Consider the following 11,835-nt stretch of genomic DNA (forward strand, 5'->3'; position numbering starts at 1 on the left):
TCCAGGTGTGAATCTGCTGGTGGGGACGGAGAACGGCCTCATGCTGCTCGACCGAAGCGGACAGGGAAAAGTGTATAATTTGATAACCAGGCGCCGGTTTCTCCAGATGGATGTGCTGGAGGGGTTAAATGTGCTAGTCACCATATCCGGTTGGTCCAACACTCTCATCCATATAATACACAAAATGCACAAATGCACGTTGACGTATGCGGCGCAATATGTCAGGGGTCTTCTGTGACGATGATGATACGGGTAATTTCCCATCGAGGGATAATGTAGTCGTAAAAATGATGGCAAAACGAACAAGACATCAGCCCAATTCATCATTGTTTTATAAGATGATATTGGCCTATCACCGATATTATTGTAAGAGATGTTAGCGATTATTATTTTTTTTTTTAGAAGCAACTATTGGCAGTGCCTCAAAGTACTGGCCCAATTATGAATCATGATCACGCTCATTCCCTCTTCCCGCCTTCTTTTTTTCTTTTTTAGGAAAAAAGAACAAGTTGCGCGTCTACTATTTGTCCTGGCTCAGGAACAGAATACTGCACAACGACCCGGAAGTAGAGAAGAAACAGGGTTGGATTACAGTCGGAGACTTGGAGGGCTGCGTGCATTATAAAGTCGGTAAGTGGGATGTGTTTGAGTATTATTTTATGAGAATTATTTATATGGCGCCAAATCAGGTCCAGAGCAGGTCCGGACACACCGCGTTTTCAATGTGAGCGGCCTTCTGTCTCGAACAGTTCGGGTGGAACGATGATCTTTTACTCATAATACAAGAAGTGCTGACACTTACGTGGTTCTAATGACATGATACAATAATAGGTTTAAAAAAAAAACAACAACAACAATGGTGCGTGACTTGTGAGACCGCTGCAGCCGATCGAGCCCCCCAGGAACGTGCAAAATAAGCGCCCAGGGAAGATATGAGCTTCTAGTCGTGCACTGATGAATGGATGTGGGCGCAGACGGTGTAGGAAGAGTGGGAGGAATGAGAGTCCTCATTTTGACTGAGCTATTTGTGTTGGATGTGGCAATTAAATGTCGAAAATGCAGTTATTTGGGAGATTATAACAACATAGTACTTCCTCAGATCCCTAACCAGATGTCATATGTAATAAACCATAATTTGTCTTTTTTTTTTTTTTTTTCTCCAAAAGCTATTATGACAGTTCATACCCTGAGGCTTTTTTTCAGTGTGTGTTTACATGTGTGCGTCTCTTTGTGGTGTTTCCAGTTAAATATGAGAGGATTAAGTTCCTAGTGATCGCTTTGAAGAACTCCGTGGAAATCTACGCCTGGGCTCCCAAACCGTATCACAAGTTCATGGCTTTTAAGGTACAGCACGCCAAACGTGCGCATGTGTCAGACTCACGTGTGAAATATATGGTTTATATCCAGAGGGAATTTTCAGCGCGAACCAAAACGGTTCACGATTCAAATCTCCTCCGTGCCGTTTGTCTTTCAGTCGTTTTCCGAGTTACAGCACCGCCCCCAGCTCGTTGACCTCACTGTCGAGGAAGGTCAAAGGTTAAAGGTCATCTACGGCTCCAGCGTGGGCTTCCATGTCATTGATGTTGACTCTGGCAACCCTTATGACATCTACATCCCCTCACATGTAAGTTGACACAGTCCTGGTCTGATCATCCATATATGGTTTTGATTGATTGTCAAATAAGGGGGACCTATTGATTGAAACAAAATATATGTGTCGATTTCATTTTTTCATATATTTTGCAGAATATTACTGGAAAAGTCATGTTAAAATAATTAACTGTTTCATCAGGCATGGAATAAATGTATAAAAATTAGAGTAGTATTGCAATGCCAGATAAAGCAGAAATAAGAATAAAAAAAAAACAAAATCAACTAAATATCAAAAAAATCAGGAAGTGATTTTATTTCAAAAATAATAGTTTAGAACCATAATAACAATAATAATACTAGAAATCAAATGAGCACATAAAAGGCACCAAAGAGGTTTTGAAATGTACCTAAAATACTGAAGGAAAATCCTGAAATAATAACCAAATGGACAGATTATCCAAAAATGAATAAGGTATTTACCAGACCTCAACCCAGTCTTTAAAAAAATCAGGAATAAAAGTTCTAAAAGTTTAGAAAATTAACGACTGGTCAGAAAAAATGAAAAAGATTTGATTTTTGGGATAGAACAATTACACCATGCCACTCCTGCCTTGTGTTAGCACGCACGTGGGTGTGTGAGTTTGTGTGTGTCAATGACCATTTAGCCTGGAGTGCACAGACACGCCAAAAGCAAGGTTATAATTCTCGCCAGCGGTATCTTTGCCGTACCACCCCCAGGGTTCTCCCCATGCTCAGGCCAGCAACCGCTCACGCTGCACTGATATTTTTTAATCGGCTGATTTTAAGTCTGATTTAAACTCGCGCAAGAGACAGACGTCACCTTTTGCCTCTCTCAGATGTTTTAGCGTTTTAAAGATGAAGTGTCTGAGTCCAGGAAATGAATGGCTTACACGCGTAACAGAAAGAAAAATGTGGCCGCTGCCGGCTTTTCCACCGCAAATGTCATTAAAAGAGTGTTACAGTCAAAGAAGGGGCTTAATCTCCCAGGATATTTATTTTCCCCATGGGGCTTTGCAGGCACACATGTAGCCAGTCAGTCAGAAATTCTAGTTACTTCATCCCTCCTTTTTAGCAGGTGGACTGACAGGACTGTTTGCGTGTTTTACAGGAAATCTGTTTGCTCTTGTGCAGATTAGGCTGTTCCATGAGGGCTTCGCTAATCGCATGCTTTTATTCAATTCAAGCGGTGTTTATCCGAACCCTTGGTTTTTTGCCCATGCCGGGGCCGCTGGAAACAACAACCGGGCCTTCAAAATAAAACGTACCATATGAGCTCAACCCCCTAAATTCCAAATTTTTAGCGTCTTTTTTTTTTAATATATGTAACACCAAAATTCAAAAATTCCATTAATGAATGCAGCGAATGAGCCAGTAACATCAACAACAAAACAAAATGTATAATAAAGTTGTCCCTGAAGATTCAAATATAATTTGCTCCAGTAGTGGATTTGTATGTTTTTTTCGTTTCTTGAATGAGTGAATTTTCTCCATTTAAAATGTGAATTTTCCACTTTTTTTTTTAAGCATCTTTTTTTTTTTTTTAAATGAATGAAACACAAAAATTCAAAAATCCCATTAATGAATGCAGCGAATGAGCCAGTAAAATCAACAACAAAATAAAACCTATAATAAAGATCGTCACTGAAGATACAAATATAATTTGCTCCAGAAGTGGGTTTGTATATATATATATATTTTTTTTTTTTGAATGCATGAATTTTCTCCATTTAAAATAACAGAAAACAAACTAATTTCTTCCAACCTTCCCAACTCACAAAATAAGAATACTAATATAGAAAAACATCGAAATGTAATGTTAGGGACATCAAAAAGAAAAATCATGGTTACTGTAAACCTAAGAATCCTTATCTCAGACATAGATGGCGTCATGAAGCGTATTCGAGTTGTGGGATCTTGCTCGTTGCATAATGCGAGAATTTCGAATATAGATTTTCTCGCTCTCTTATTCATATCATGATTTTCTTTTTAAATTTCAAGGATAAATTTTGCTCCTATCGTGCTTTGCATCTTAAAAAAATTGTACATAAAGTGATTCGTATGCTAAGGGGCCGCTGTACTTATTATTTTGATGCATTTTTAAACGTACGGTTGGAACGACAGTTTTAGTTCATGTAGATTTTTATTCTTATTGTCATACATAAAGCGTGAGGCTCAGGGTGGAGTCAACCTCCATCCCTCAGGACGGAAGGTTTGGATTGATGACTGACAGTGCCGAGGCCGTGCCGGCGCGCGCAACCACTTAATAGAAAACACTCTTGACTCTTGGGGTGATTGTCTTTTATTGTTGCCACCTTTATCCATCTTCCTTTCTCTCTCTCCTTCCCTGCCAACTTCTCTTTCAGTGTGCCAAAGAGATGAAGGTGACATCCTGCCATCCACCCTTTAGACTAGATGAATAGATTTATAGTAAAACCTCCTAGTGGATGCCCAGCAGTATTAAATGTGTCTATGTGCAGTACACTTCATTAGTCTAGACGTTAAGAGATAATTTAGCCAAAAATCAGTCTTTATGAATAAATTCATCTTACCCACCGCAGACATCGCGAGGTTCCGACAGGATTGATTTACTCCCAGTCAAGGGGGTCCGGAACCGCAATAGTGAATTGCAGATTTTGCATATTTATGTCTAACTTAAAGTAAGTACTAAATATTACGTTATCACCAATATCACCAAAGCCACTTGGTGATTTTCCAGTGTGTTATTTTGTGTCCCGGTTACTTTCCCACCAATTTGGAACTGGTTTTGCGTTCGAGCGCGTTCGCCCGATAGCGAGCGCCGTTCGATCACAATGTCATTTCTTATTGGTTAAGATGAATTTATTCACCACATCGCCACTTGTGTTGCACTGATACCATCCCTTGTCGTGCCCCCAAGTCACAATTTGTGTATAAAGTGCACAGATTCACTCAGTCGTATGTCCCCGTGGGTGTCATTGTTTCCAAATATTTTCATGTTGTTGTTGTTGTTGATGATGAAGATGAGGGGAAAAAAAGAACAAAAAAAACACTCCCTCGTTTGCATTTTGACGCATTTATCCACCGGCTCGCTCAAAACGAGGCTTCTCGGATGACAGATACAAGCCGAAACCTTTTTACTGCGCTGTTGCTCCAGATATTTGGCAGCAGAGTCAGTCAACAAACATGCTCTTACAGGATTACCGAGCGCAAGCTGGGCCAGAAAACTGTCAGAGAGCCAGCTAAATTCAGCCGCATTAAACACCCATGATGAAACCTCTTTGATATTTTAATCAAAAGTGGATCATCATTAAATTATACAGCTGTCACTTAAAGCATCGGAGAGTTAGTTAGCGTGTATTTGTGTGTCTGCTTTAGATCCAGAGCCAGGTGACGCCCCATGCCATCGTGGTGCTCCCTAAAACCGATGGGATGGAGATGCTGCTCTGTTACGAGGACGAGGGCGTCTATGTTAACACGTACGGTCGAATCACCAAGGACGTGGTGCTGCAGTGGGGAGAGATGCCTACCTCTGTTGGTATGTCACACTCGTGTGTGTGTGTGATCTGTTGGTGCAAGTGCCTTTTTGTTTTGTTTTTTCTCACAAAACTAATTATGTTAAACTTATACATTAATTTTGAAGAAGTATAATGCAGCCTGGAAATGCAATTGTTTTGCATTCTTTTCACAGACACGGTATATTTCATCTCTTTTCTTCACATCCTTCCACAACCAAAGGTTAACGCACTTTTCAGTAGATTTGTTTATCAAGTGAAGGGCATTTTTACCCCCTCTTTCAGCCTGGTTGGATATGCAGAAAAAAAAAATGTGCCCTGAGGCTGCAGCCTCACTTTGAAAATTATTTGCTTTGTGCCTGTCAGCGAAACTCTCAAAATAAAATAAGATCAAATAAAATAAAATAAAACAAAATAAAATATATCAAAGCTGCAGCCTCACTATGAAAATTATTTGCTTTTTGCCCGTCAGCGAAACTCTCAAAATAAAATGAAATAAAATTAAATTAAATTAAATTAAAGTAAATTAAATTAAATTAAATTAAATTAAATTAAATTAAATTAAATTAAATATATCAAAATAAAAGAAAAATACAAAACAAAATAAAATCATAATTTATGATGGTATCATTGGGTGCTATGTAAAATCAATACTCCAATCATTCTCATATGTCTAGTGAAGCCCCTCCTATAACCAGCTCAAGTACCGATCGGGTAAGAAGTACCAACTAGTCTTGAAATATTACATCTATATTTTGCAGGCGAATTCCCTCCATGGATGTTATGTAATTCACATATCCCTATGAAAGTTTCCTCTTATTTTGATGAGTAACCATAAACATTACAGTCATTAACATATTCAAGAGCTGCATTCGTATATATTGTTCAGAACTTGAAGTTAAAAGAAACTACAGCAAATGTTTTACTGCTGATACAAGTCGCCCTGTGAGATCTCGAGAGAACGTAGCTTTGGGGGGGTTTGTTTAAGGTTTAATTACATTCAAATCTGGGTCTTGGAGATCGGCCTTCACAGGAAGCCTCGCAGAGGAGCGAGGAAGATGAGAGGCAGGGAAGGGAAACATTTCAGAGTTGAGATCTGCACAGCTGATAAGGGTGAACATCAGGGTGAGAAGCGGAAAACTGAAAAAAATAGTCAGTTTCTAGTATAACTGGATGCTACATAGATCCACATGTAAACATAAATGACTAACAACGCTGTTGTGCATCACTTCTATTAGTCGATATAGTACACGTGAATAAATATATAAATGATTTGATTCATTTATTTACTTTATTTAATGTTGTACACAGGAACGGCCTGGTCTTAATAATTCTAAAAGGGAAGTGCATTCAAAGGTCCAAGCCAGGGGTGTCAAACATACGGCCGGCGGGCCCGAAGGAGGTTCAATCGGGTCCGCAGGATAATTTGAAAGTGAAAAAATGCATAAAAGACAAGGATTTAATTTTTTTTAATGAAATGTAATTCAAGAATTTTTGGTCAGAGAAGAAGACAAGCCGCATCACTGAGACAGACCAATCAGCAGACGTTATCAATGCGCCGTCTGCTGCTTGTTACGATGTTGTTTCCGCCCTGTTCTCTACCTCCCCGCTACTCCCTCATTAGCCAAAATGTCATTATCAAAACAGAGAAAAGTAGATGAAGAGTGTAGAATTTTCAAAGAAATATGGTACAGGTCCTATTTATTTACTGAGACTCACAGGAAACCTTTGTGCTCAGTGTGTTTGCAACAAGTTTTGGTATTTAAGAAATGTAATATTCTGCGCCACTATGAGACTCATCACAGCGAAAAATATGACAGCTTGCAAAGACAACTGAGAAGAGGTAAGATTAACGATTTGCTGGTGGGTCACTTTCACTTATAGCCGAGAAATCAGTTAAGAAGCGGTAAAAGCAAGCTACCAATTGCTAGTGAAAATGTGCAATTTAAAGTTAGTCACCAGCTTCACTTCAAAAGAGTATGATGGAATTCTACTGTCCATGCAACTCCATACATTTTCAGTATGTATTGTTTGTGTATGCATGCTTCATGTATGAAGTTTACACATTTACAGGACAGGTGAATACTTTCTTCCTAACACATTTAATAGCACTCTCTTTAGTTTGTTAGGTGTAGGCAGGGATTCAATTTGGATTTCATATGCACATGTATAAATGGTGTAAAAATTCATTTCTTCATAAGTCTCATTTTATCTTAAAGTACATTACAATATTTTTCTATACCAATTACTTGTTAAAGTTTTGTACCTTTGTACAACCAGTGGGATCAGTTGCAATGCATACATGTGAATGATAAAAGTAAATTACACGTTTGTCTCAGGATATATGAGGCGTTTCATGAAATGCTTTGTAAAAGGATTGCTCATTAAATTCCAAGATCTGACATCTACCTCGGCCGTATGTGGCCCGCGATGAGAAATGAGTTTGACACCCCTGGTCTAAGCTTAGACCTATTATTTAAAACAAACAAAAAAAAATTGTTATTGTTCATTTATTGTTTCATCTTATATATGTTTAGAAAAAACTAGCAAGTTAAAATTAAACTTAAATTAAAAAGCGAAGCAAGAATCCTGGCTGATTGAGCGTTTCCGTACTATATGCTTGGATGTATCGCCATCATGTGGCAAAGAGGTAAAGTACAGCTTGTGAGAGAACCCTTCCGTTCTCGCCGATTGTAAAGATCAGCGCAGAATACCACGACCTTCCAAGGCCTTTATTTGCAGGACTCTGTCCTCCCGAAATGGCCGAAATACATCTCTGACAAATTATAATGTCTTTTTCTAACAAGCGGTGCTGTATCTCTTGCAGCCTATATCCATTCAAATCAGATCATGGGCTGGGGGGAGAAAGCCATCGAGATCCGCTCCGTGGAGACGGGTCACCTGGATGGAGTCTTCATGCACAAGAGAGCCCAGAGACTTAAGTTCCTCTGTGAACGTAATGACAAGGTGAGGAACTGTTTTATTACATGCGCTTTCCCGCATCAGATCCGTGGGCTTGAGCTTACCTAGTATCAAAATAAAAAAAAAAAACACGAAATATTGACATTGTTATTGCTAGATAAAAAAAAAAAAAAACTCAGCTGTTTATAGATTTAAAGTAATATTCTTTATGCTTTTTTTTCTTAATAAATGACTGGATAAAAACGCTGTAAAAAACAATTTTTTGTTAGCATTAATTGAAAAAAATGGAATAATGTCAAATGTTGCAATTTCTCATCTGTTTAATGCTTGATTTTATTTTCCTGTTACGTTAATGCATTGACTTGTATAAACTCATCCAGGGATTTTTATTTTTTTTTTCCTTCTCTTTACTCAGGTTTTCTTTGCCTCTGTGCGTTCAGGAGGCAGCAGCCAAGTTTTCTTCATGACCCTCAACAGAAATTCCATGATGAACTGGTGATGGCTCCTCCCGCCGCCTCCCCAGGCTGCCTCCCCCCCCCCCCCCCCCCCCCCGTGTCAAACCCGTGGACTTTACAGACCAACAGGCCACAAAGAGAACTCTTAAAAAATTAAAATAAAAAAAGGGTTTAGAAAACAATAAATATAAAGGTATTGCAGAGAAAAACAACAGAGCCCAGGTCCAGACGAGGAGACCCCTTACCATAGATTATTGCGGGTCATGCAGAAGCCATTGTTACTAATACTGACTGGCAAACATGGTGCCACTGACTCTCCGAATCGTCCTCTCTCTTTTTCTGTCTCCATTTGCAACTCTTCTCCATTTTACCCCCACAAGGACCAGTGCATATAACAATGTTAGAGTTGCACTTTACACCTGCCGCCCTTCTCTTCCTTTCGCCACCGAGCCTGAGCTCCTCTCCTCTCTTCCTTCCCACCGCTGGATCGAGTCATTGTTTTTTTTTTCTTTGACATCGAAACCCATCCCTCTCTCTTTCTGTCCTCCACGAGGGAGAACGGCACCTCGGACGCTTTTAAGAGGAGAGAACCGAGAAATCCTATTCAGTAGAAAGTGAAATATACGTTATACTTCTGATGACAGTGGAGCCGGGAGGGCAGCTGAAGGATGACAAATCTCTGGATGTCTGATTGATTTCATTCTCCTCTGTCGCTCCCTCTCCTCCTCCTCCTCCTCCTCCTCCTCCTCCTCCCTCACTACCTCCTCCCGTCAATCATCGTCGGCCTCGAGTAAAACGAATCCCGATTCAGCGTTCGATCGCGTTTCGCTAACAGAGATGCGGTGCGACGCGTTCGTCATCGGCAGGTTAAAACCGTATGCAAAAAGACGATTCCTGTGTCCCTTTAAAACGACATCGCAGGTCCGTTATGTCTTTCCTCCTCACGTCAGCATCCATCACCACGCCTCAACCTCACTCTTTAAACTCTCAAGGTGCTGCATCAGATATACTGTAATATTCAATGAACAACGAATAATTCTGTTCTTGATAAATACATATATATGTGTATATATATATATGTGTGTGTATATATACATATATATATATTTCTGTTCTTTTCCTTTTCTCCGTGTAACACTTTGGAGTCAGTCAGTCTTCGAAGCGTGACGAAATTGTACAGCACACGTGTGTCCCTCGAACCAAGTGTGTGTGTGCGCGTGTGTGTGTGTTAGCGTGTCTCACTTGTCGAGAAGAGTCCCATTCAAATCAAGTTCGAATCATAATGGGAAGTCGAAATGACGGTAGAATCGATTTATATTATTTTCCGAGTGTGAGCTGGTGTGTTCAGGCACCGTGCCAATGAAAGTAGGCAATATTCATTGTTTACTTCTTTGTTATTAGACTATGATTCTGTTTCCTCCCTCCTTTAGCACAACGACGGTAGAAAGTGACTGGCTCTCCACAAAAACAGCTTTGCCGCCGAAGGGCATTTAAAGATCCACATAAAGGAGAGACTGACCGATTAGCGATTGATGGAATTAAATGTAAGATATTCTGATATCAGTACATCAGTATTTGCCTATATTCAAGTTTTCGTTTTTAATGTTGTCTGTGTGCCGGAGCTAATTTGGTACAACTGTTGAAACAACCAGCTCCGCCGGCCGTTATGTTAACACCAGGAAGATCTTAATTAAGGAAGATGTCAGACGGAGGTTATATTTTAACGCAAAATAAAAAAAAATCACATTGATCACCAACTCCGGCACAGGTCTTAAAACCAATAAATTATCCTGTTACAATATCACGTTGTGCAAATATCAAAACAAGGACATTTTGAATTGTGACAGCTTATGAGCTGTTGTCAAAATGTTGACTAAATCAAGAAATGTTGACATTTTACACTCTCCAACCCAATACCAACAGCGAAACAGCGCTGATGTCCAACCAGTTGCCCGCAGAGAAAAGGCCAAACAGATGCTTTGCACACAAACTCTTCATCTGTTCTATCTGATACTGCTGTAACTTTAAAAAAAAAGAATACAAGCTATTACCAGGAATACTGCGTGCACGTGAAAGCACTCACTGGAATCTGCAGTTGAATCAAGCTTGTTTTTGAATGGTTGTCCTCGGTTTGCTGGCAGTGCGCCGCATCGCCCGGCGTGATGTAAGCGAAATGTCGAAAGGGATGTAGAAACTTATTCATGCCGGCGTTATGATCTTCGCAAATGACCTTACTGGCTTTCTTTTTGCTTTGATTTAACTTAAACACGTTTATAATGCCATTTGTCTCTCCTCAATGACATGAAAACTAACCCAATTAAGTCTTTATTTATTCTTCGAAAGGAGCAATTGAATATGGGAGGAGAAATGGTTTCGTTCTTAAGTATTTAGTTTAACTTAATTAAAATTACATCCTGTATTGATTCTATAACATTATTGACAATGCACAAATCCATGCACATTTTGTCAGTGTTGGAGAGCAATATCATCTGTTCATTAATCAGCTGTAAAAAAACAAACAAAAAAAAAACAACAAACAAAACAAATGACACTGTGTGTGTATAGTTGAGATGTCACAAGAGAAGAAGAATATGAGAATATGATCATCATCAGAATGACATATGACTTATGACATATGCATTTTTGTAGTTGTTCCTGTGCAGCTATAAGTTTGATCCACTGTTAGGGGGAGCAGGTTAACATTTTAGCAATAAAGAGCTGAAGAAGCACTGTCTTCCCTGTGTGTGTGTGTGTGTGTGTGTGTGTGTGTGCTTGTTTGTGTATGTGTGTGTGTGTGTGTGTGCGCAAGTGAGCGAGCGGGAGTGTGCATGCATGCATGCATCTGACCGGGTGGTTGATCGATCAGTGTGTGAATGGGGCATTATACTATATGTTAGTCCATAATGGAATCCACTCTTCCCTTTGGAAAACGTCATTACACTGAGGACTCTCCTTTCAAAGACAAAACCACTGTATTCTTTATTCTGTTTATTTCTTGCTTTATTCATTTTGAAAAGTACATTACTAATGTCTTGTTTTGGGATTTATTTGTTTTGTAAAGGAGATGCTGTAAGAGATGAAATAAATGAAACTAGAGCATTATAACTTTCTCTTATTCTCTTGGAATTGTGTGTTTGCGTGTGTCTTCTTGTTTCAGTGTTTTGTAACTGCACATTTCTCCCAGCTTCTATCTCAGACTTTGTCCACCAAGTATATCATTAACCTAAGTGTGTGCATGTTTGTTAAAGAGTGGCACACAGATGTCTAGTACTATTATCATCAAACTAAAAGCTAAAACAGTAGCCTACAACAAATAAACTGTCAAGATCTTTTTTTTAAAAAAAACAAAAAAC

General features: G+C 39.3%; 1 protein-coding gene across 14 annotated transcripts in view; it reads left to right on the forward strand.

Moving 5' to 3' along the window:
* Nucleotides 1–11,582, forward strand: part of tnika (TRAF2 and NCK interacting kinase a) — a 79,223-nt gene extending 67,641 nt beyond the window's left edge. For 8 of the 14 annotated variants that reach the window (XM_086156394.1, XM_086156413.1, XM_086156453.1 and 5 more), the window contains 7 exons: nt 6–149; nt 496–630; nt 1,244–1,344; nt 1,475–1,624; nt 4,969–5,128; nt 7,933–8,072; nt 8,443–11,582. In XM_086156394.1, coding sequence (XP_086012520.1) covers nt 6–149; nt 496–630; nt 1,244–1,344; nt 1,475–1,624; nt 4,969–5,128; nt 7,933–8,072; nt 8,443–8,526 — 914 coding nt within the window. In that variant the 3' untranslated portion in view covers nt 8,527–11,582. Of the gene's footprint in view, nt 1–5; nt 150–495; nt 631–1,243; nt 1,345–1,474; nt 1,625–3,977; nt 3,996–4,968; nt 5,129–7,932; nt 8,073–8,442 lie in introns of all 14 variants that reach the window. The other 6 variants (XM_086156386.1, XM_086156404.1, XM_086156431.1 and 3 more) reach the window with 1 other exon arrangement.
* The last annotated feature ends 253 nt before the right edge of the window (nt 11,583–11,835 follow it).

Source organism: Fistularia commersonii, chromosome 1 (genome assembly GCF_037954325.1).
Source record: "Fistularia commersonii isolate RoL2024-O1a breed Wild chromosome 1, RoL_Fcom_v1.0, whole genome shotgun sequence".
Classification (NCBI taxonomy): Eukaryota; Metazoa; Chordata; class Actinopteri; order Syngnathiformes; family Fistulariidae; genus Fistularia; species Fistularia commersonii.